Source organism: Genypterus blacodes, unplaced genomic scaffold (assembly GCF_046128005.1).
Source record: "Genypterus blacodes isolate CSIRO-AG114 ecotype Tasmania unplaced genomic scaffold, CSIRO-AGI_Gbla_v1 ptg000073l_1, whole genome shotgun sequence".
Classification (NCBI taxonomy): Eukaryota; Metazoa; Chordata; class Actinopteri; order Ophidiiformes; family Ophidiidae; genus Genypterus; species Genypterus blacodes.
Window position 1 is genome coordinate 1,851,314 of NW_027466883.1, and position 25,923 is coordinate 1,877,236.

At 41.6% G+C, this 25,923-nt stretch overlaps 3 protein-coding genes across 3 annotated transcripts in view; 2 read left to right on the forward strand and 1 right to left on the reverse strand.

The window, feature by feature from the left end:
• LOC143006033 (uncharacterized) overlaps positions 1–25,923 on the forward strand; it is a 201,465-nt gene that overhangs the window by 138,103 nt on the left and 37,439 nt on the right. The window contains exons 20-21 of the mRNA XM_076157354.1: positions 21,404–21,577; positions 23,935–24,108. Coding sequence (XP_076013469.1) covers positions 21,404–21,577; positions 23,935–24,108 — 348 coding nt within the window. The remainder of the gene's footprint in view (positions 1–21,403; positions 21,578–23,934; positions 24,109–25,923) is intronic.
• Positions 1–25,923, forward strand: part of LOC143006038 (NLR family CARD domain-containing protein 3-like) — a 44,630-nt gene that overhangs the window by 17,570 nt on the left and 1,137 nt on the right. Inside the window, exons 9-11 of the mRNA XM_076157373.1 lie at positions 2,136–2,306; positions 2,637–2,813; positions 3,095–3,144. Of these exons, the coding sequence (XP_076013488.1) occupies positions 2,136–2,306; positions 2,637–2,813; positions 3,095–3,101 (355 nt within the window). The 3' untranslated portion in view covers positions 3,102–3,144. The remainder of the gene's footprint in view (positions 1–2,135; positions 2,307–2,636; positions 2,814–3,094; positions 3,145–25,923) is intronic.
• Positions 3,717–5,098, reverse strand: LOC143006056 (quinone oxidoreductase PIG3-like). Its single transcript, XM_076157396.1, has 3 exons — positions 4,909–5,098; positions 4,463–4,659; positions 3,717–4,249 (listed from the first exon to the last, which is right to left on the reverse strand). The coding sequence occupies exons 1-3, from the start codon at positions 4,988–4,990 to the stop codon at positions 4,058–4,060; spliced, it is 471 nt and encodes a 156-aa protein (XP_076013511.1). The 5' UTR covers positions 4,991–5,098; the 3' UTR covers positions 3,717–4,057.

The following is a 25,923-nucleotide window of genomic DNA, read 5'->3' on the forward strand; positions in this document are numbered from 1 at the left end:
TTCATGTAACTGCTCATTAAAAGAATAGATGAATGATTTGTCACCAACAGTGGAATATATGTCAGTGTTTGCCACGACCCCTGATATGTAAACTCTGTTTGCTCACGCTGGGAAGCGTCTGCTTCTCTCTGAACTTCAGTCTCTCTTTTCTGCTCAAACCTGTGTTTTGGACGCCACTACAGCTCTCATATTGTTTCATCCACTTCAGCTTATTTCCATGTAAGTTGTGTTGTTTATGTGCTGCCACTGAATCACTTCCTCACTGTAGGCAGTGTAGGATGCTCTGTGTGCCATTTCTGCCTGCTGTGCTGGAGTGTGTGTGGATGATGGTGTGTGTGTGTGGCCTGGTGTTATGATCAGCAGGCGATCAAGTTGTTTTAATGTCAGACCCAGTTATGCGGAACACAGAAACCAGAACATGGAATCAGGTAGCAAACAGAATTTAATGAAGACTCAAACCCGTGATGAAGCTGGGAACATAAAGGCTGGGTGCTGCAGCTGGAGTCTCTGAACATGGAACGCTTAAAGAAGCCAGTGAATCCCAAAAACAGAATCCCGGAGCACAGGAAAAACAAAAGGTCCACTCACTTAAACAAAACAGCGCAGCATGCAAAGTCCTACTAAAGGTCCCATGAACAAACGGATAACTAGACTGAAACAGAATTGACTAGTACTGAATATTGAGTAGTGAGTATAGAGAGTACTCTGTGGCCAAGCATGGCTGGCTGACCTGGAACCTAAATACCACCACTGATGAGCGCTGAAATGGTGATCAGCTGTGTGGAATCAGAGGGCGGGAACAGGGATGAGGTAGCCATGCCCCGCCAGGAACTAACACAAGCATGAAAACAACAAATACAAAAACAGAGCGCCATCACGCACAGATCCTAACAGGTGTGTGCCAGCCGATTGAAGACTTTTTTGTGAGACCAGGCTTTGAGTCTCTACCTGAAGTCTTCTTGTGAAATAATGACTCCAAAACACAAAAACACTGTGGAAGCTAAAGAGGAAGACAGATGAACTCATTGATCAGCAGTAAGTAGTGATAGCATTAGGAGAGACGCCTCAGATAAGCCCACTAGAGCTTCTAGTCTCTCCTGCACTCTTTGGATGATTAATTGTCCTTTTCTGGTTTCATCCTGTTTCTAAGATTAAGATTGACACTTTATTCTGGTCATTTTGCATGCAATTCAGAAGCTGCGATTCTGCAGCTTTCTGGGATTCAGACTCATAACTTGAGTCATTTCTAGTTACGCTCACTGTTTGTCTGCTTCAAATGTGCCTGATGACATCCATACAGATGATTGCATGCAGGATGTGATCACACAGGATCACCTGTATGGATGTCAGACAGGAAACCATTTACCGTCCTCGATTGGATGTTAACACGTTCAGGGGCCGACATGCATTCAGAGATTACGATTGGACAAACAATCCAAATCCAATATAGAAGATCAATAACAAATCCCTGTTCCCTCTCTGTTCTCCATCACCTGTGTGCTTTCTGTCACCTCGCTTCAGCGCTGAAGCACAAAGGTGAAGCGGTGCGTCACAGTGTTTGTCTTCTGTTGCTGGGTTTCTAAATGTGCAATGTTTTCTAAATGTCCAAATATATCAGTGAGACCACCAGCAGACACTGAACGTGTCATTCTCTTCTCTTCCCAGTTTGGGTGAAACATGAATATGTGTTGCTGTGTTTATTCATCACTCTGTGTTCATAATAACACAAAACACAATCACACTGTGGTATTTGGTGTGATTCTAATGTTTATCACCTCGTTTGGCAGACGTCCTTGTAAACACACAGACAACATTGTAATTTCCAGTTGCTGATTGTGTTTCAGACTTTATCACAGTAAAAACACAACAAACTATTCAACTGCTGAGTTTGTGCAGCAAATATTGAAACTCAATTTACACCTGGAGTTTTACCTGATTAATGTTGAATATGACTGTGATTATAATCAATTCATTTATTTAGAATATACTTCAGAAAACATAAAAGTGACCATCAGTGAAAGATGGAGCAGGTTAACACTTTTTATGAATTTACCAGCCCACACACACACACACACACCTTCTTCCTTCCACTTGACCCTCAGCAGTGTTTTGTTGAAATCCTCCTCTCTCTGCAGGCTGTATCTCTGTCAGATCTCAGATGAAGGCTGTGCTGCTCTGGTCTCAGCTCTGAAGTCCAACCCCTCCCATCTGAGAGAGCTGAAGCTGAGTGATAACAAGCTGCAGGATTCAGGAGTGAAGCTGCTGTCTGAGTTTGTGGAGAGTCCAAACTGTAAACTGGAGATTCTGAGGTCAGTTCAACTCACCATGAATCCTCAAATGTTGTCTGTGGTCTTTATGTCCCTCAGATGAAGTGTGTGTGTGTGTGTGTGTGTGTGTGTGTGTGTGTGTGTGTGTGTGTGTGTGTGTGTGTGTGTGTGTGTGTGTGTGTGTGTGTGTGTGTGTGTGTGTGTGTGTGTGTGTGTGTGTGTGTGTGTGTGTGTGTGTGTGTGTGTGTGTGTGTGTGTGTGTGTGTGTTTATGATCCATGGCATCACACAGACGGTTTGTAGAAACTGCACCTGAAAATGAGTTGGCGAATCTCCTCAGCAGTGTTTTGTTGAAATCCTCCTCTCTCTGCCGGCTGCATAGCTGTCAGATCTCAGATGAAGGCTGTGCTGCTCTGGTCTCAGCTCTGAAGTCCAACCCCTCCCATCTGAGAGAGCTGCAGCTGTATGGAAACAAGCTGCAGGACTCAGGAGTGAAGCTGCTGCCTGATCTTCAGCAGAGTCCAAAATATAGACTGGAGACTCTGAGGTCAGTAGAGTTTCAGTCAGCTGATTGTGTTTCAGCAGTTTAGTGTTAAACACAGTTAGTATCAGAGCAAAGGTCCAGTGTTTCCTGGTAAAGCTCAGTCATTAGCAGCTGCAGCTTTCCACTGTGAAGCTGTGAGAGCAGAATGCTGACAGGATTGGACACAAAGACAGAGAGACAGACATGAGTCAGCCAATCAGATCAGCCAGTAGCTTGTTGTGATCATGTTTGTGAGCTGACATGAAGACGATTGTTGTTGTTATTGTTGTTGTTTGTCTCTACAGAACATAAACGTGGACTAAAGCTGACAACCTGACAAAAAGTGAGGATTCAGGTGGTGATCATCATTTATCAATACTCTTTGTTTTATTGACAAACTTATTTTTCAAACTTATATATCTGTACATTTTCTGTGATTGAAGAACAAACAGTTCACATAACAAATCCACAAAATAAAGTTTTGATGGGTATAAAAATCATTAGGTGGAAAAATGGGTAAAATCCTAGAATCATGTTTGCTGTGTCTTCTTCTCTCCAGCAGATGGCGCTCAACTAGGTGTGAGACGGTAGAGGAACATGGATCAGTAGACAGAAGACAATAGAGGAACAAATGAATCCTGACACTGGACATTTCAGATTTTGAGGACATTTGCTTGGATGGTTGTCATTATTGAAAAATACTTTATGTCAGAGGTAAAGAGAGTAAAGTGATGTGAAGTACACATCAGCTTCTGTACGCAGTGGAAGATTTGAACCACTAGATGGCAGCACGTTCTTTTAAATAAGTTATTACAGTATATATTTTGTGATTATCTGTACTAATAGAAATATAGTTACATATACTGTAAGATATGTCTGAGTGCACCAAAAGTGAAGTTAAGGGGGAACCAAAAGCATTAGGGCTGATCCCCTGGGGACAATGTGAGGGAATTTAATCACAAGCAGTCGAGCAGTTGATGATATACTGCTGGACAACCAACATATTGATCCACCACTTCACATCTTATGAACTATTACTACTACTAATCCAAGCAGTACTATTAATAAACTACTACAAGAACATCAGTAACATTTGGAATCTTTGGGTGACTTTTCTATTAGGGCAAGTGATTATTTAACATCATGTTCTGCAGTTATTACAATATGACGTTAGGCCATGAGACCCACAGGTAGATATCTTGACATAAACCTCCATTTATTTCAACAATCTGGATAAAGATGAAAACATATAAATATAGAGCTGTGCATCATTGAGTTCCCTGTTGAATCACATTAATGACAATCTTGCCAATGTTTCTGTTGGCTTCCATGTGCCGATGAGCCTCTGCAATGTCCACCAGGCTGAATGTGCTGTCAATCACTGGCCTCAGGGAGGCAGCCTGGTCAGAGAAATGAGGTACAACTCTCTGTGTGAAAGCCCTCACCAGCTCTGCCTTATACTGTTGAGGGAAAATGCAAAGCAGGACCAGCATCAACAGCAGAATAGCAGTAAATCATGTGTCAGACCTATCATGCAAATCACCTTCCTTCCCCCAAAACAAGACACACAAAGAAAAGAGCCACAGCTGAATGTTCACATGACATGAGTCACATATCACACAGATGAATAATTACAGCTGGTGTAACAATGTTTCTCCTGCTTGAAGTCTCACCTGAAGGCAGCGTGAGCGAAGGAGGCTGCTGAGAAGATGTCCTCTCTTGGAAAGCAGCTGACCCAGAAGATCTCCCTCCACTGCTTTCCCTCCCATGGTGCCGTACAGCACCCATCGGCCATCAGTGGCTAAGCAGTTCATGTTTTGCTCCCAGTTACGACTACCGATGCAGTCAAGGATGACATCTGCTCCCTTACCTGTGAACGTACAGAACCGTTACTCAAATGAAGTGTTCATGACCTCTGACCTCATTGGGGGATTCATAGTTGTGGACATTATTGTTGATGTTGTAATAACCAACTGTGAAAACCAAACTATAGGAGTCGCACTATAAAGAAGTAAAAATGACCAAATTTAGGATACATGGTTTTCTACAACAACATTAACTCATTATGGGCAAATATGCAATGTTGTCCTTTGTACAGAGAATTGTTGTTTACACTCACCTCCTGTAAATTCATGAACTCTTTCAGCAAAGCTTTCCTCTTTGTAGTTAAATCCAGCTGCAGCTCCAAGTTTCTCAGCCATTTCCAGTTTCTCTGGGGTTCCTGCAGTGACGATTGGCACGGCACCAAACAGACCAACCAGCTGACGGCAGCTGTTCCCACTCCACTGCCTCCAGCATGTGCCAGCACAATCTCTCCCTCCTTCACCTGAGCTACGGCACAAACAGTACAAGTATGGAATAAGTAATATTGGCCAGTTGTTAATAAGAGGGGAAAAATAGGGGCATGAATAACTGTTGACCATAGTTTGTCCATTTACATAAGCTGATTGAAACTATTGCTAAATCAATTTATGAGCCTGGTTAGCTGCCAACCTTTTTCCAACAAGTTTCTTTATGTCCATACATTGTGGAAAACCAAGTTAATCCATTACACTGAGCATTTCTTCAGCTGTTGCTATATTGTAGCTCACTGATTCTTGAGAGTCAGGACAAAACACTTTCTGAAAAACATTTTTTGAAAATGTACACTATATTGATTAGAGTTTTATATTCATGTAGATTAAGATCTGTGCTATTTAATCGTGTAAAGGTGCAGGCTGGAGGTTAAAACACATTTTTAATAAATTCACATGTTTACCTTAAAAACTTGATTTGTGTCAACTACATCAGACACACTAAAAGTATATAATTATATAATTATAATAGCCCAACAAGAATCTTAAGTTCTGATGTATGTTGTAATAGTGTTTAGTTACTCTTATACGCAATAAAATATAATATATAAACTAACGGCTTAATTTCACACTGTTATGAATACACAAATTTCTAAAAAATTGCATTTTCAAACTTTATCTTTTATTTTACCACTAAAGCAAAAAAAATCCTTAAGGGAATAAGACACAAGAGGGTGTCGATCTGATGATCCTTTATTACTTAAACAACAAAAACTGAAGAAAGAATTAGTTTTTTCCCAGAAAAATTACAAAAACATACATCTGAGGTTTGCCGATGAAGATCTGACGGTGTTGACAGGAAACTGACGGCGTTGACAAAATTGTATTTGCATTTCTGATTAATGAACAAATGCTTTTTTAAACAGATGGAAGTGACAATAGATTAATGAATAACAACTCCTTGTCTTATACTGAACATATTTTTCATTCAACTGAAATAAACAAACTGTAAATACAGCGTTTCAAACTATAACAAATTGCACCGTTTCCAACTATTATAAAAAATAAGTGAAGAAATGTAATTAAGCTAACAATCAGCCATAGGTGATGCTGCAAATCATGGCATACTTCAAAACTAGGAAAAAGAAGAGAGCAGGAACACACGTGTTGAGGAGGTGCTTACATTGAAAAAACACACTATGCTTTAAAGCATGAATGCTGTCACACAAGGGACTTATGCCTTGAGCAGCAGGCGTCGAACATGCTCACGCTCTATGAAGTCCATCACATCAGGGGCAATACTGTAGATAACTCTTGTTCTGGATTGGACTGGTGATGCATTTCCCATTAGTTTCACTATGATGTCTTGAACTGGTTAGAAACAGACATCCTTCTTGCCACACTTGGGCTTAACCTTTGCTGTTGGACCATGGGGATGCAGAAATTCCACTTTCACATCTTGATGCTCAGTATCCACAGCAATGGTCTTGGAATCAGATGTCCATTTAGTTAACATGACTGATTGATTGATTGATTGATTGATTGACTGATTGATTGATTGATTGATTGATTGATTGATTGATGTAAAATCTTAAAGGTGCAGTGTGTGTTTCTTCAACCAGATGTTGAAAACATACACTGGCTTGTGCAGACAAAATCAATGTCCAGTGGAAGTAGTGGGAGATAAGACACAGCCATTACAACATTCTATTCCTTTACTATGTTCGAAAATAGTATAATATTGGCACATTTAGCGGTTATTGGTGGATTTGTCAACTCAGTCAGCTTACATGTCAACTCCGTCAGACATAAAACCTGACGGAGTTGACTCTGACGGAGTTGACGAAATGGCATGTTTTTTCCCTCTGCAGAAAAAAACACTGCTTGCTAGCTGGCTCCATAATCTCAATAAAATACTTTCATTGAATCCAATATGGTTTATTAAAAGGTATCATAACAGAGAGATGGTGTTGACATGCTCCAGCTGTGACCATAGGAAAATTGACATTGTTCATCTAAAATATCAAAAAATGTCAAACAAACCAGACAATGTGTGGTATTGATGTATTCACCACAGCCAGGGGAATGAAAAGGGACCCTCAAGGATATAGCTGACTGTGCTATTGCCTGATTTAATGAGGTTTATGACAAAATCTGACGGAGTTGACGGATCTCACCTGCTCCAGAAAATGTGAAACAAAGTACTGCAGTGTATTCTTTTATCTGAACTAAATATTGTATAAACTAAAATGATTTTTTGCATTGTCAACACAATAGATTCCAAACAGTGATAGAAAAACAGTCTCTAACAACATACAAAGGCCAAAATAACAATAACAAAAGAAACTTGCAATTACCAGACTGACTGACTTATTGGTAAATCTATATTTCTTCATATTAGCATATACGGTATTGGCGTATATGTCTACACATATAGATATATATATATATTGTTTTTGCTGTGTCTATTTGAACCTCCTTTAACTTAATTCAATTTTAAATAGTGATTACATCATTCAATTTCAAGTGAATGTTAAGGTTCAAGGCACAATACTGTTTCATTTCTGTTAATGTCCTTTATTTTACTGTAAAAACAAATAGCCTTAAAATGTTTGTCATTTGTTTGTGTTAAAAACGATCAAACAATATGTTGCCACTAAATGTCCAATAGCAGTAAGAAGAAAAAAGTAGGATGGGCCTCAAAGATCCTGCGCTCTCTAGTCCCTAACAATCCTCTCCACTGGCCTTCAAACACAATAGGATATTATATTCCACACACTGACATAGCCATAGCAGCAAAGGCTCTGATGCCAACACAACCCTCTGAGCAAAGCTGCACATAAATCAGGTTAGAAACTGGCATGGCTTTCATTTGAAATGTATTGGTGTAGCAAAGTGAAACATTACTGATAAGAGAGTAAAAAAGACACATTTCTTGCTTTGGCCCTTGGACATAATGGATCAAAGGTACAGGAGACCTACATGCGTGCTACAAAAGGACATAAGAGTGATGAACCGAAAGGAGGACACAGATCTGCAGCATAAACTAAAGCTGTTGGACAAACAGTACAGGTACACTTGCAAAGTGCTACAACTTGAGGAAAGACTCGCTGGTACAGCAACAGAGGAGCGTAAAGGTCATTAAATTATGTGAACCCAAAGCTATCGTCATAGTAGCTATGGAAGAGATCGACGGACGAAAAAGTTCAGAGAGACCGTTCAGGGGTATCGACACCTCGGATGGAGCCAGATTCTATTCCAGCAAAACCCAAAGTCCTGATGGAGGATGTGAGCAGGCGGGACAGAGGCGGTCCATATCGGCGCCAGTCAACCCCACCAGATCGGTGAGGCACCGAGGCTCCATCAGGTGGAACGTGTCTCTCATGCAGCTGAAAAATATCGCAACCATTGACTCCATATCACAGAAGGAACTGGCCAGGCAGCAGCAGCAAGCCAGGGAAGAGATGGAGAGGCTAAAGCAGCTTCAGAGGGAAACTTTACACAACAGGGTTAAAGCCTTTATAGAACATCTCCACCACACAGACAGAAAGGGACTATTCCTGCAACCACCCTAGACCAACTGGAGAGTTTGAACTGGTTGAACTGCGTTTCCCGGTTGCTTTATTTTGGATAACATGTAAAGTATAATGCACGCAATCTTTCATGTCCGATGACACTAAACGATATCCTTCATCCTCCTCATGGTTGCTAAAGCTGTGTGCACTGGAGCGTCCTGGAGCAGGCTGCAGTGCTTCTTCCACTGCGGGGAATCAGAGAGCTCCTCATCTACAAAACAAACACAGCACAGGATGAATGAGACATTTAGATATGATGAAGTTGAATATTTATGTGATGGAGGCCTTTGTGCCTTTTGACATTTATATTTTCTACATGTGGTCTTATATAAAAAGATGGATGGATGTAATACAATGAGAATAGTGAGAAGCTATAAATGTGATAACTTAGTGGATGATGTAATTCAACAGATCTTTATTTAACATTACTGTTGAAGAAATCATTATATCATTATAATTATAGAGAATTGTAGAATTAGAATAGAATATAATAGAATTACACAGAAAATATGTCCAAGGCTTTGTATTACCTCATCAGTTTTGTATTAAAGTAATAAAATCAATATTGCATCATTGTACAATATGTTGCCACAGTAACTATTCTGGGGGTTAAGATCGGATCTCTTGTGTTACAGATTCTATTCTCTATGAAACAGGTTCTTTTCCTAAACTAGGTGGCAGCACATGCCTTTAAATCCCAGGTTCTTAATCTGGACCAGTGGTCCATTACATTACATTACGATCATTTGGCAAACGCTTTTATCCAAAGCGACTTACATTACATTACATTACCACCCTTCGCAGAGGGGGGAGCAATTGAGGGTTCGGTGCCTTGCTCAGGGGCACCTCGGCAGGGACTCGAACCGGCAACCCTCCGGTTCTTAAGCGGAAGCTCTACCCACTCGACTACTGCCTCCCAGTGGTCCATGGATGGAATTCAGGTGGTCCATGAAGGTCAGATACAAATGTAACTTTTGTATTCACTATATTTATATACTAAGTTGTTCTATTTCTGTCAGTTATATATACCAGATGCACACGGTCAGGTGACATCCGGTTTTGACTTCTAGACTGAATAAAGGTTTCCTATTCAAGATGCACCCTGCCACTCCTTATAGCACTGCTGACTGCTCTGGTGACCTATGTTTACCATCTAAGTTGCTTGAATCGTTCCCTGAACAACTGCATCTCTATATGAAGTGCTTATTTCTCATTTCCCACAGTTAATCACAGCTTGTGAATATTCTCATTTACCTTTAAGGCTTAACTGAGGCCGTAATATCTTCAAATACTTACCTTTTACTAAATAAAGTTGGATTGTGGATTCATATCTTTTCCTTGCTGAGATAGACTGTATCAGTGATGAAGACCATGCCAAAGCTGACCTTATTGACCTGAGGACAAAGGAAATGTTACAAAACGAATTAAACTCAAAGAGCCCTGGAGAATTCTGGTGTGCAGTGACAATGAATGAATGAATAATGAAAAGTGGAAATCGATTGGATGTCAAAGATGACTCCACAGTTTCATCTTCTTATTCAAGCCAAACAACAACCTTTTCATTGAAATGAACATTTGAGCATAAAGATTTTTTTTTTTTAATTTGGAGTGGCCATCAATTTACACTGTATGAGGCAATGAATGTTCTATCAAATAAAGTCAATTTATTGCATTCAAAGTTGTGGTTATGTGCCTTTCTCTAGGGAGGGGGTCAATAACTTTCACCAGATTCTCAAAACAGTCCACGACTCAAAAAAGGTAAAGAACTGCTGCTTTGAATTATTCATTTATAGTGGAAGAAAAATCAGCCCGGATTCAGCTTAGAAACATGCAACTTATATTGGTGACAGCACTGTGTGTGATTTAGTCTATTCCTGTATATTTCTAGAGCTACCTTTTTGAAATTCATCACACTGAATAAGAGAGTGATCAGAGAGTGTTTGCTGTAAAATACAACTACTGTATCAAAATGTGTCAATCAAGTTTACGGTTGACAAAAAACGCAGCAGTCTTCCACAAAGTATAATCAACATCAGTCAGGCCTTGACACATGAAACCATCTAAGTCTGTTTATAAATCTCATTTTCTCTGAACTGTGTGTATTCATAGTTTTTTGAGTAGAACTCTAAAGGATTATACCTCAATTTAAGAATTTTAGATAAACGCTGTAAAAAGCAGAAAGAAATTATTACGAGGCAAATGTGTGATTCTTTATTTCTTTAAATTGTATGGTTTTTAAATTGTCCTCTTCAACTCATCAGTATTGTCCACTGGGCTGAAAGGTGAAGCGTTTACTCTTTTTTGTGAAGAGCTCAAGACTACAAAGTTTAAGCACGCATTGCAAACCTTCAGCTTCCCCTGACATAACCAATAAAGCTCGACTTAATTAAAGCCACAGTTGAGAAATTCTTGTTATAATGACGATGGGGATAATATTTTAGCTAGACACCCTACAACTTCAGCTGAAGGGGGAGGGATCTGCACAACAAGGAAATAGAGGAGGTGGGTGACGGCTCAAAGAGCATGTTCAGGAGGTCCAGCACTGCCTCTCACATTGATGAAGATGGGAGGAGAAGAGTTCTGCCCCCACTCATTGCCAGCTTGTGCAACATGATGCTGGGCCGGGTGCAGATCACTCTACTGCACATCCATTGATTTGGGAGTATCAGGAACTGGCTGCTTTCATTGATCAGGTGGCAGGTGCACTGTGGGTCCACGTCAGTTCACTTCAGTTGATGTTTGTGGTTTGGACAGTAGGTGGTGCTGCTGCACAAACACGGAGCTCAGACTCCAACATAAGGAAACTCTCCTAAACCAACATGGAAGAACATCAACAAAGGCTTTTGTTGCTTTAATTGAATTGAACTTTTTATTTTGCTTTCAATGGGAATTATATAAATACTTACATTTGCTCTCTCTCTCTCTCTCTCTCTCTCTCTCTCTCTCTCTCTCTCTCTCTCTCTCTCTCTCTCTCTGTCTCTCTCTCACACACACACATTGACAGGCGAATGAAGAACATGTGATTTCCAGTAAATGTAAAAGTGGGAGGAGCTCTTGACAGGCTTTCGGTTTTGCAGTAACAGATAACACGTAGCCATTTTATTTTAGGCTCCTGTACAAGATGGACGACCAGAAGGCGGAAAAAAGAGGACGTTTGTGAGTGACAGCAGGGTGAGTGATACTGCAAAATGCTTATTAATACTGACAGCCTGTGATGGGATAGATGTAGAATGGCGGATTGGTACAGAAAGAGGGTAAGCTGTGCGTTCCTCTTACCACAAAAGCAATGAAGGTGAAAGTGAAAGTAAGTTTGACTGAAAGAATGGAAGGAGAGAAAGATTAATGTCACTTTGAACTGTGTTGCGCTTTGGTGTTTTTGCGTTCTTGTGTCAAGTATTGTATATTGTGTATTGAAGAATCGTTCTGATATTCTTCTGCGTGTTTGTTTGTGGTGAATCAAGAGGAAAAGTTGAGGCAAAGATGAACTGGAATCTTCAGAAGAGCTTTACTGGAATAAGACTTCGGACAGCGCTGGTTCCAACTCTCGCATGCATCAAAGAAGGACAATCAAATATCTCCGTGCTTCCCTATTTATCCCGCATATACAGGGTGTTTACATAATATTCTAATTCACTGATGACAATGTAGTTTAACTGTTATCTATTGGTCAGCCAGCTTCAAGAGGGGCAGCGCTAAGATTCAAATCTGAGGGATGAACAGATGTCTGTGGGGGAAAGTAGAATTCTCTTTGTGTAAATTAAAGAACAACAGTATAGTGTAATTAGCCCTTTGATCTGAAGAAGCTCCCCCTGACTGCCCGTCCATGCAAACCCCCTCTCTTCCTTCTTCCTGACCACAGATGTTTGAAGCTTTGATAAAGTGATACAGTGACCTCTTCACCTATTGGCAGATATGTGTTATCTAGCCCTCCTGGAGAGTGAAGCTGTAAATGCTTGTATGTATTACTCCATCTCCAGACTTTCCCGGAGCCAGCCATTTGGTTACTTGTACTATATCAACTTTAGTTACTGCATTTACTTATATGTGTTGACATTATTTGTTATATTCCAACACAAGTCAAGTGAACTTTATTTGTAAAGCCCAATATCAGAGAGAGAGAGAGAGAGAGAGAGAGAGAGTGTAGTGCAGTCTTATCATTGAGGCTCTCTCTCTCTCTCCTGGGGCAGTAGTTCATGCAGGTACTTAGGGGAGCAGTTCAGTTAAGCTGATGATATTCTGTGTGTGTGTGTGTGTGTGTGTGCATGTGCGTGCGTGTTCTATTCTATTCTTTGAGAGCTTTTTGTGTCTGAAATGTTTTTTCCTGTTTGACTAAAATCCAGAAGATGAGTGTTTGCATGGATGAAGAGGAGGATGGAACAGAATCTGCTGCATCAGTCTGTGTGTCCATGAAGAGTGACTGGTCCATGGAAGAGCCTCCAGTATTCAGTGAGGGACCTGGACCCTCAGACACAAAGTAAGAGCTCTGTTTATCTGTTACAGGAATTCTCCTGCATTGGGAATTCTTTGGTTGCTGCCAAAATCTTCTCTGTCTGTGAAAACATAAACATGAGGAAAAGTTTTTTTTTATTGTAGTATTTATTTGTATTGTATTTTATTTAAGTCAAGTGATAAAGATTTATAAACATAGAAAAAGTCATACATAGAATTTAAGAAGAAGAAGAAAAAAACTTAAGACACAAGTGATCTGTCTATCTATTAATCTATCCTGCTACTTTCTTTATTAAGAACGATTTCCAGCTCCAGCAGAAGACAACCATCTGCTGCTCCATCTGCTGCTCTATTTACAATGTTACAGTCATTTATTTAAGGATAGATAGATAGATAGATAGATAGATAGATAGATAGATAGATAGATAGATAGATAGATAGATAACTTATCAAAGTCAATATATTCTATGGAATGCATATGAGCATGAACTTATTGATTTTCATTGTTTTATGTGTTACTGTACCATGTTAGTCTCTGTTTGTTGTTTGTTTGTAAATAAGTTGATGATAGCTCTGTATTAACTCACCATAATAGATCCATGCAAGTATGTGGCTATGAGATTTGTATCATTGCAGCAGCAAACATGCAGCCATTTTATTTCAGGCTCCTTCACGAGGTGGACGACCAGAAGGAGGAACAGAAGAAGTTGGTGAGTGACAGCAGGGTGAGTGATATTACAACATGCTTATTTATACTGACAGTCTGTGATAAGACCAAATCCAGGTAAAATGGCACATACAGAAGAGTGGGTATTGATTGATTTACTGCTGTTATCCATTATCCACTATCCATTTATGTTGTTGCTGTTATGGATCATTTCCTCTTTCCTCTTGAGTAATGTGAAGTAGTTATAAAAAGTGTGAGAGCTGCAGACAAAGACAAAAAAGTGTAAGTTTGACTGAAGGAATAGAAGCAGATAAAGATAAAGAGAGAAAGAAAGAGAGAGAGAGACAGACAGACAGACAGAGAGAGCGAGAGAATAGTGCAGTCTTATCATTGAGGCTCTCTGTGTGTGTGTGTGTGTTGTGTGTGTTGTGTGTGTTCTATTCTTTGAGAGTTTTTTGTGTCTGAAATGTTTTTTCCTGTTTGACTAAAATCCAGCAGATGAGTGTTTGCATGGATGAAGAGGAGGATGGAACAGGATCTGCTGCATCAGGCTGTGTGTCCATGAAGAGTGACTGGTCCATAGAAGAGCCTCCAGTATTCAGTGAGGGACCTGGACCCTCAGGCACAAAGTAAGAGCTCTGTTTATCTGTTACAGGAATTCTCCTGCATTGGGAATTCTTTGGTTGCTGCCAAAATCTTCTCTGTCTGTGTGAAAACATAAACATGATGAACATTTTTTTTTTATTGTTGTTCACACAAAAGTCAACTGATGAAGAAATATGACCATAGAGAAATAAAGTAATTGTGCAGGAGAGGAAATCAGCCTAAAGGTCCCTCCACTATTCCATTATTAGCTATATAAAAAGTAATTAATAGAATTTAAGAAGAAAAAAACAAACTTAAGACAAGCAAACAACAAAACAGAAACTAACATGGGACAGTATCACATAAAACAATGAAATCAATATGTTATTGACTTTGATAATAAGCTATACTTTGTGTTTAGTAAATAGAGCAGCAGATGGTTGTTTTCTGCTGGAGCTGGAAATCGTTCTTAAAAACCTCTTTTGCATTTAAAATAATGGATTGAAGTTAGATGAGTAAGAAGCAGCCCAGACAATGTTACAGTCATTTATTTAAGGATAGATAGATAGATAGATAGATTGATGGATAGATAGATAGATAGATAGATAGATAGATAGATAGATAGATAGATAGATAGATAGATAGATAGATAGATGGATGGATGGATGGATGGATGGATGGATGGATGGATGGATAGATAGATCTCTATATTTGAATGTAACTAATGAACCAATTGAGTACTACATCCTGAAAACCCTAACCCTATAAGTTGAAGGAGACTTTTTTTTCAATTGCAAACTTCTTTTCAGCCCAGGCAGACAGCATTCTATGAACTAATTGTAACACTACCAGTTCAGTTGATTGATTAATGTTGAGCCATTGTCAAGGAGAAGGGTTGATATGCTGGTATGAACAAATTCCTCCAGAACTTTGGAGGGGCAGGATAATATGGAGATTGGCCAATGGCTTGTAAATATATTTGTCACCTTGTTTGTGGAGTTGTGTCACTTTTGTCACTTTGAGGTCATTGTGTCACTGCTCCTATTTTCAGGAAAGGGAGGAAAAATGTCCTGGTAAGGTCAGCAGGACTCTGACTCGTTTATGGAATGCTGTTAGCGAGTGACAATCGTGTATTGATAACAACAATTCTGAAAGCAACAGCTGTCTCTAAGGGAGCAACAATAGATCGACCGCTACTCTGTATTTCTCTCATTACTGTACGAGAACTTTTTTATTTAATGGGCGATTAAGATTCAAGATGATTGTTTAGTCAGATACCTGTACATACTTGTATGTAGTGAAATGGATTGGCATGCTCATGGAGCTTGTGCTAATAGGGGTTGCATGGTTAAAGTCCTCTGCTAAAGTCCTCAATCAGATCCTTAGTTTAGCTGATTTTGGAAGTTGTTATCCTGACACCACAGAGTCAGGTCAGTCACCGCCACCAGGCCTTCTCATGGAGGCTAACCACGGCTGTGTCATCGGCAAACTTTACAGTGGAGTTGGAGCTGAACCTGGCCTCACAGTAGTGTGTACAGGGAGCACAATAGGGGGCCGAGGACGCAGCCCTGGGGGGAACCTGTGTTCAGGGTGAAGGGGTTGGAGGTCTGCTTACTGAACCTTACCACCTGGGGCCTGGTGGTCAGAGAGCCCAGGATCTAGTCACACAGGGGGGTCTTCAATCCCTGGTCCCTCATCTGGTGGGTACTGTGGTGTTAAAAGCTGAGCTGATTAATTAGGTTCCATGTTGATTGTATGTATTAAATAAGCGGGAATGACACTCTGATTTGACGATCCACATAATGGTGTCAATCCAAAAATATCCATAACAAAATCCCCACAATGCATTTGGACCAAAATGAAAACCTCTGATCTGACAAACTGTGTATTATGTGTCCCAGATGGAGGTCCAGACTCTAGCTGTCATACTTGTGTTTATCTAGCTTGAATTTATTACATATAACAATGTCAATAATCTGCATGTTGTAAATGTTTCATGTTGGATTCCTTTATGCAGTATAGGCTGCACAATATCAAATCAATCAATACCACAACATAGATAAAGAACAGAAAAAGCATCTGCTGGCCTTCAGCTATCATCAATCAGCAAACCATCAACAGATGTGCAAAGACACACACACACAGACACGCACGCACCTCTGCACGCACGCACGCACCTCTGCCCCAGACAATGTGTCTTCAGGGTGAGGCTCAACACAAGAATTTAGTTTAAATAAACAATGGCTTTAATCAGTGACATGAATTGCCTTCATCTTCACAGAAAGAGAAAGTGGAGCTCATGTTGGGACCAGTCTGCTTCATCTGGAGACTCCTCACGTCAAAAGCGTGGTCAAAGATCCAGAACAGAACCTGGACTGAAGACACCCAGTCAGTCTGGATCAGTGCACAGTAAGACTGTTGATCTGTCTGATGGTGTCAACATTTCTATCAGCAGGAATTCTCTTTTTTCCACACTCATGTTTTGTTTTGTTGTTGTTGTTTCTCTTCCACTAGGTGGCGCTCTGCATGAACTTTTAGACAAACATAAGCTCAGTGTGAGGAGGAGATGTGAACATGTGACTGAAGGAAGTGCTGGAGCAGGAAGTGGAACCCCCCTCAACAGGATCTACACTGAGCTCTACATCACAGAGGGACAGAGTGAAGGGGTCAATACCCAACATGAGGTGGTTCAGCTGGACACAGCAGCCAAGAAGACCACCCTCCATGACACTCCAATAAAATGCCAGGACATCTTTAAAGCCTTAGCTGACCAACAGGAACACATCAGAGTTGTCCTGACAAATGGCGTCGCTGGTGTTGGAAAAACCTTCTCAGTGCAGAAGTTCTCTCTGGACTGGGCTCAGGGTTTAGAAAACCAAGATGTCAGTCTGCTGATTCTGCTGACGTTCAGGGAGCTGAACCTGATCCGAGATAAGCAGTACAGTCTTCTCATGCTGCTCCGTGTTTTCCATCCAACATTACAGACGCTCACAGAGGAGAAGCTGGTTGACTGTAAAGTTTTGTTCATCTTTGATGGTCTGGACGAATGCAGACTGTCTCTGGATTTCCACAGCAATGAGGTTCTGTGTGATGTCACAAAGAAGGCATCAGTCAGCGAGCTAGTAACAAACCTCATCAAGGGGAATCTGCTGCCCTCAGCTCTCCTCTGGATAACTTCCAGACCTGCAGCAGCCAATCAGATCCCTCCTACATGTGTTGACAGGCTAACAGAAGTACGAGGCTTCACTGATGCCCAGAAGGAGGAGTACTTCAGGAAGAGGTTCAGTGATGAAAATCTGTCCATCAGAATCATCTCACACATCAAAGCATCCAGGAGCCTCCACATCATGTGTCAAGTCCCAGTCTTCTGCTGGATCACTGCCACAGTTCTGGAGCACATGCTGACTACAGAGCAGAGAGGAGAGCTGCCCAAGACCCTGACCGACATGTACTCACGTTTCCTGATGATCCAGACTCAGACCAAAAAGCACAAGTATCATGAGGGCCATGAGCGCAGTCTACAGGAGCTGTCTAAGATGGACAGGGAGCTTCTACTGAAGCTGGGGAGGCTGGCGTTTGAACATCTAGAGACAGGAAACATCATTTTCTACCAAGAAGACCTGGAGCAGTGTGGACTTGATGTGTCAGAGGCATCAGTGTTCTCTGGAGTTTGTACAGAAATCTTGCAGGTGGAGTGTGTGATCTTCCAGAAAAGAGTCTACTGCTTTGTTCATCTGAGCATTCAGGAGTTTCTGGCTGCAGTCTACATGTACCACCGTTACACAACCAGGAACACTAAGGTACTGAAGGGTTTCATTTTTACTGACCGTAACCCATCACTGAATGTCTTTCTGAGCAGAGCCATGAACAAAGCCATGCAGAGTGAAAATGGGCACCTGGACTTGTTTGTTCGCTTCCTTCATGGTCTCTCACTGGAGTCCAACCGGAGTCTCTTAGGAGGTCTGCTGAGTCAAACAAATAGCAAACCAAAGCACATCCGGAGAGCCATCACAACCCTGAAAGACATGAGGGCTGATGATATCTCTCCTGACAGAAGCATCAACATCTTCCACTGTTTGATGGAGATGAAGGACCACTCTGTACATGAAGAGATCCAAGAGTTTCTGAAGTCAGAGAAGAGATCAAAGAAGGAACTCTCAGAGATCCACTGCTCAGCCCTGGCCTACATGCTGCAGATGTCTGAGGAGGTTCTGGACGAGCTGAATGTGAAAAAGTATAATACATCAATGGCAGGACGACAGAGACTGATCCCAGCTGTGAGGAACTGCAGAAAGGCTCGGTTAGTCCAGATGTTAATAATAATATCAACTAACAGGTAATCCTGTCCCCTGTATGGGGGGTTGGGGGGGGGTCACAGTATAATTATTTACATGCCGTCATAGAAAGAGTCAAAATTGTCTCTAGATTGTCCTAGCTCGTGCTTTTCTGTCCTAGCTCGTGCTTTTCTGATGCACTAATTTGTTTTCTTAATTGTCTTTATTTTCTCATTTGTCTAGGTACCTAACTTATTGCACTCCTACTCTAGCACTAGTTATGCTCTTAGCTGTTGGTTTCAGAAGGAAATGCACTTACGATTTCTTCTGACCTGAAGTTCTTTTTGCCCACCTATGTTGAACACACTTATTGGAAGTCGCTTTGGATAAAAGCGTCTGCTAAATGACCGTAATGTAATGTAATGTAATGTCTTGCGGGCCGGATCAAACAGGCCGGAGGTTCCCCACCAATGTAAAGAGTACACTCAGTTAAAGTGAAGGTGTTTGCTCAGTGTCCATTATCATTACTCAGATTATTCACATCTTAAAATGAAGTAACTTAGTAAGTGCTCTGCTTTAATAATGGATTTCATGTTAATCTATAATAACAGGTTTGTTGACTGTGGACTCTCAGTGACCCACTGTGATGTTGTGGCCTCAGCTCTGAAGTCCAACCCCTCCCATCTGAGAGAGCTGGAGCTGAGTGATAACGACCTGCAGGACTCAGGAGTGAAGCTGCTGTCTGCTGGCCTGGAGAGTACAAACTGTAAACTGGAGATTCTGAGGTCAGACACATTTTTAGACAGAAATGTCGTCATGTTGATGTCATTGACTTATTGAATTGATTCAGTGTGTGTAATACTTTACAGTGCAGATGGAGCACTGGGGAAAACAACAATTGTCACTAACATGGAACAAACTTATTACACTAATATTTTTTAATCAAAGTTCTTCATTTCAGACTGTGGTTTGTCTCATTGCTCAAGCCACAAAGGAGACTGCTGGCACGACAGCAGTCTCCCTCCTCTTGCCATAAAACATTAAAGGAAGCAGAAAATCATAAATAAAGTTGCTTTTATATCAATAAAACAACTGTTATAAGGTCATTAACTGACAAAAATCCCTCATATTTACTATGGATAAACTTAAAACACACTGCAAATGCACAAAATGCACGGCTTGTTAGATGCATCGGGCATATGTCCAAAAACGGACATACCAAATTAACTCCTAACTTACAGTGATAGTATAATCAAATATGGTGCCCGCATTTTTCATGCCGTATTTTCATTCATTTCACTAAGTCCTCCACAAACAACACATATCTTAGCACAACTATTCAACAATAACGTGTGAGTTTCATCAACTTACCATGGTTAGTTTGGTGTTATGGTGGTAAATGTCGAGGAAACCCAACTCCAAAAGCATCTTTTTCTGATTTTGAAATAAACAGGAAGTTTGATGTGTTCCTGGTCTCTGCTGATTGGTCAATGCCACAATCACGTGACTTGTGATGTAGGGCAAACTTTGCTGATTGGCTGGGTGAAGACCACATGATTCTTGAATTCTCTGGGACGGGGGATGGGCATGATATATGACCTGTGCAGAAATGTAGTAAGAAAAGTAGTCACTTGCCGGGTAAAGGGTGTTAATTGATGATGTTCCATTCAGTTTCATGCAGAGATGCTGTTTGAGGAGGTGGAAGAGATTGTTTGTGCTTCCAGATTTGGTAGCTAACCTCTTAGTGGCTAATCTCAGAGTGGAGATACACGGGCGTAAGTGGGATTTCATACTAAATTTGTGCTCTTATGTATTCAGACTTCATACTTAATTGAGGTGAGTTATGCAAACAAAGCATTGTTCCCCCTAAAACAGGAGCTTGTGCAGCTTTCTGGGATTCAGACTCACAACTTGAGTCATTTCTAGTTATGCTCACTTTTTGTCTGCTTCAAATGTGCCTGATGACATCCATACAGATGATTGCATGCAGGATGTGATCACACAGGATCAACTGTATGGATGTCAGGCAGGAAACCATTTACCGTCCTCGATTGGATGTTAACATGTTAAGGGACTGACGATAGAAAACTAATCCCTGTTCCCTCTCTGTTGTCCATCACCTGTGTGCTTTCTGTCACCTCGCTTCAGCGCTGAAGCACAAAGGTGAAGCGGTGCGTCACAGTGTTTGTCTTCTGTTGCTGGGTTTCTAAATGTGCAATGTTTTCTAAATGTCCAAATATATCAGTGAGACCACCAGCAGACACTGAACGTGTCATTCTCTTCTCTTCCCAGTTTGGGTGAAACATGAATATGTGTTGCTGTGTTTATTCATCACTCTGTGTTCATAATAACACAAAACACAATCACACTGTGGTATTTGGTGTGATTCTAATGTTTATCACCTCGTTTGGCAGACGTCCTTGTAAACACACAGACAACATTGTAATTTCCAGTTGCTGATTGTGTTTCAGACTTTATCACAGTAAAAACACAACAAACTATTCAACTGCTGAGTTTGTGCAGCAAATATTGAAACTCAATTTACACCTGGAGTTTTACCTGATTAATGTTGAATATGACTGTGATTATAATCAATTCATTTATTTAGAATATACTTCAGAAAACATAAAAGTGACCATCAGTGAAAGATCAAGCAGGTTAACACTTTTTATGAATTTACCAGCCCACACACACACACACACACACACACACCTTCTTCCTTCCACTTGACCCTCAGCAGTGTTTTGTTGAAATCCTCCTCTCTCTGCAGGCTGGATGACTGTCAGATCTCAGTTAAAGGCTGTGCTGCTCTGGTCTCAGCTCTGAAGTCCAACCCCTCCCATCTGAGAGAGCTGGGGCTGAGTAGGAACAACCTGCAGGACTCAGGAGCGAAGCTGCTGTCTGAGTTTGTGGAGAGTCCAAACTGTAAACTGGAGATTCTGAGGTCAGTTCAACTCACCATGAATCTTCAAATGTTGTCTGTGGTCTTTATGTCCCTCAGATGAAGAGTCTTTTTCAGGGCTCTCCAACCTTTTTCACACCAGGAGCTTCTTTACTAAACTCAAAGTGGTCACTAGCACCTGGTGCACTTTTCTTGAATTCATAAACTGTTTTGTGAATATTTAAGACCAGAAACATCTAAAGTGCTCTGATGTGTTTTCATGTAACTGCTCATTAAAAGAATAGATGAATGATTTGTCACCAACAGTGGAATATATGTCAGTGTTTGCCACGACCCCTGATATGTAAACTCTGTTTGCTCACGCTGGGAAGCGTCTGCTTCTCTCTGAACTTCAGTCTCTCTCTCTTCTGCTCAAACGTGTGTTTTGGACGCCACTACAGCTCTCATATTGTTTCATCTTCTTCAGCTTATTTCCATGTAAGTTGTGTTGTTTATGTGCTGCCACTGAATCACTTCCTCACTGTAGGCAGTGTAGGATGCTCTGTGTGCCATTTCTGCCTGCTGTCTTGGAGTGTGTGTGGATGATGGTGTGTGTGTGGCCTGGTGTTATGATCGGCAGGCGATCAAGTTGTTTTAATGTCAGACCCAGTAATGCGGAACACAGAAACCAGAACATGGAACTAGGTAGCAAACATAATTTAATGAAGACTAAAACCCGTGATGAAGCTGGGAACATAAAGGCTGGGTGCTGCAGCTGGAGTCTCTGAACATGGAACGCTTAAAGAAGCCAGTGAATCCCAAAAACAGAATCCCGGAGCACAGGAAAAACAAAAGGTCCACTCACTTAAACAAAACAGCGCAGCATGCAAAGTCCTACTAAAGGTCCCATGAACAAACGGATAACTAGACTGAAACAGAATTGACTAGTACTGAATATTGAGTAGTGAGTATAGAGAGTACTCTGTGGCCAAGCATGGCTGGCTGACCTGGAACCTAAATACCACCACTGATGAGCCCTGAAATGGTGATCAGCTGTGTGGAGTCAGAGGACGGGAACAGGGATGAGGCAGCCATGCCCAGCCAGGAACTAACACAAGCATGAAAACAACAAATACAAAAACAGAGCGCCATCACTTACAGATCCTAACAGGTGTGTGCCAGCCGATTGAAGACTTTTTTGTGAGACCAGGCTTTGAGTCTCTACCTGAAGTCTTCTTGTGAAATAATGACTCCAAAACACAGAAACACTGTGGAAGCTAAAGAGGAAGACAGATGAACTCATTGATCAGCAGTAAGTAGTGATAGCATTAGGAGAGACGCCTCAGATAAGCCCACTAGAGCTTCTAGTCTCTCCTGCACTCTTTGGATGATTAATTGTCCTATTCTGGTTTCATCCTGTTTCTAAGATTAAGATTGACACTTTATTCTGGTCATTTTGTATGCAATTCAGAAGCTGTGATTCTGCAGCTTTCTGTGATTCAGACTCATAACTTGAGTCATTTCTAGTTACGCTCACTGTTTGTCTGCTTCAAATGTGCCTGATGACATCCATACAGATGATTGCATGCAGGATGTGATCACACAGGATCACCTGTATGGATGTCAGACAGGAAACCATTTACCGTCCTCGATTGGATGTTAACACGTTCAGGGGCCGACATGCATTCAGAGATTACGATTGGACAAACAATCCAAATCCAATATAGAAGATCAATAACAAATCCCTGTTCCCTCTCAGCTGTCCATCACCTGTGTGCTTTCTGTCACCTCGCTTCAGCGCTGAAGCACAAAGATGAAGCGGTGCGTCACAGTGTTTGTCTTCTGTTGCTGGGTTTCGAAATGTGCAATGTTTTCTAAATGTCCAAATATATCAGTGAGACCACCAGCAGACACTGAACGTGTCATTCTCTTCTCTTCCCAGTTTGGGTGAAACATGAATATGTGTTGCTGTGTTTATTCATCACTCTGTGTTCATAATAACACAAAACACAATCACACTGTGGTATTTGGTGTGATTCTAATGTTTATCACCTCGTTTGGCAGACGTCCTTGTAAACACACAGACAACATTGTAATTTCCAGTTGCTGATTGTGTTTCAGACTTTATCACAGTAAAAACACAACAAACTATTCAACTGCTGAGTTTGTGCAGCAAATATTGAAACTCAATTTACACCTGGAGTTTTACCTGATTAATGTTGAATATGACTGTGATTATAATCAATTCATTTATTTAGAATATACTTCAGAAAACATAAAAGTGACCATCAGTGAAAGATCAAGCAGGTTAACACTTTTTATGAATTTACCAGCCCACACACACACACACACACACACACACCTTCTTCCTTCCACTTGACCCTCAGCAGTGTTTTGTTGAAATCCTCCTCTCTCTGCAGGCTGGAACGCTGTCAGATCTCAGATGAAGGCTGTGCTGCTCTGGCCTCAGCTCTGAAGTCCAACCCCTCCCATCTGAGAGAGCTGAAGCTGAGTGATAACAAGCTGCAGGATTCAGGAGTGAAGCTGCTGTCTGAGTTTGTGGAGAGTTCAAACTGTAAACTGGAGATTCTGAGGTCAGTTCAACTCACCATGAATCTTCAAATGTTGTCTGTGGTCTTTATGTCCCTCAGATGAAGTGTGTGTGTGTGTGTGTGTGTGTGTGTGTGTGTGTGTGTGTGTGTGTGTGTGTGTGTGTGTGTGTGTGTGTGTGTGTGTGTGTGTGTGTGTGTGTGTGTGTGTGTGTGTGTGTGTGTGTGTGTGTGTGTGTGTGTGTGTGTGTGTGTGTGTGTGTGTGTGTGTGTCCAAAATATAGACTGGAGACTCTGAGGTCAGGAGAGTTTCAGTCAGCTGATTGTGTTTCAGCAGTTTAGTGTTAAACACAGTTAGTATCAGAGCAAAGGTCCAGTGTTTCCTGGTAAAGGAAGGGAGGCAGTGGCTCAGTGGGTAGTGCTTCTGCTTGGGAACCGGAAGGTAGTAGGTTCGAGCCCCTGCCGAGGGGCAAGGTACCGAACCCTCAATTGCTCCCCCCTCTGTGAAGGGTGGTAATGTAATGTAAGTCGCTTTGGATAAAAGCGTCTGCCAAATGATCGTAATGTAGTGTGTGTGTGTGTGTGTGATCCATGGCATCACACAGATGGTTTGTAGAAACTGCACCTGAAAATGAGTTGGCGAATCTCCTCATCAGTGTTTTGTTGAAATCCTCCTCTCTCTGCAGGCTGACAGGCTGTCAGATCTCAGATGAAGGCTGTGCTGCTCTGGCCTCAGCTCTGAAGTCCAACCCCTCCCATCTGAGAGAGCTGTGGCTGAGTGAGAACAAGCTGCAGGATTCAGGAGTGAAGCTGCTGTCTGAGTTTGTGGAGAGTCCAAACTGTAAACTGGAGATTCTGAGGTCAGTTCAACTCACCATGAATCTTCAAATGTTGTCTGTGGTCTTTATGTCCCTCAGATGAAGTGTGTGTGTGTGTGTGTGTGTGTGTGTGTGTGTGTGTGTGTGTGTGTGTGTGTGTGTGTGTGTGTGTGTCCAAAATATAGACTGGAGACTCTGAGGTCAGGAGAGTTTCAGTCAGCTGATTGTGTTTCAGCAGTTTAGTGTTAAACACAGTTAGTATCAGAGCAAAGGTCCAGTGTTTCCTGGTAAAGGAAGGGAGGCAGTGGCTCAGTGGGTAGTGCTTCCGCTTGGGAACCGGAAGGTAGCAGGTTCGAGCCCCTGCCGAGGTGCCCCTGAGCAAGGTACCGAACCCTCAATTGCTCCCCCCTCTGCGAAGGGTGCTAATGTAAGTCGCTTTGGATAAAAGCGTCTGCCAAATGATCGTAATGTAATGTGTGTGTGTGTGTGTGTGTGTGTGTGTGTGTGTGTGTGTGTGTGTGTGTGTGTGTGTGTGTGTGATCCATGGCATCACACAGACGGTTTGTAGAAACTGCACCTGAAAATGAGTTGGCGAATCTCCTCATCAGTGTTTTGTTGAAATCCTCCTCTCTCTGCAGGCTGACAGGCTGTCAGATCTCAGATGAAGGCTGTGCTGCTCTGGCCTCAGCTCTGAAGTCCAACCCCTCCCATCTGAGAGAGCTGCAGCTGTATGGAAACAAGATGCAGGACTCAGGAATGAAGCTGCTGTCTGATCTTCAGCAGAGTCCAAAATATAGACTGGAGACTCTGAGGTCAGTAGAGTTTCAGTCAGCTGATTGTGTTTCAGCAGTTTAGTGTTAAACACAGTTAGTATCAGAGCAAAGGTCCAGTGTTTCCTGGTAAAGCTCAGTCATTAGCAGCTGCAGCTTTCCACTGTGAAGCTGTTAGAGCAGAATGCTGACAGGATTGGACACAAAGACAGAGAGACACACAACAGTCAGCCAATCAGATCAGCCAGTAGCTTGTTGTGATCATGTTTGTG

What these genes read in the sequence shown, in the direction of transcription:
- LOC143006056 (XM_076157396.1), bottom strand. Translation starts at nt 4,990, where the DNA reads ATGGCTGAGAAACTTGGAGCTGCAGCTGGATTTAACTACAAAGAGGAA. An exon ending in AGTTCATGAATTTACAGGAG is followed by an intron (nt 4,660 to 4,908) that starts GTGAGTGTAAAC and finishes GTACGTTCACAG; the next exon opens with GTAAGGGAGCAGATGTCATC. An exon ending in TTCGCTCACGCTGCCTTCAG is followed by an intron (nt 4,250 to 4,462) that starts GTGAGACTTCAA and finishes TTCCCTCAACAG; the next exon opens with TATAAGGCAGAGCTGGTGAG.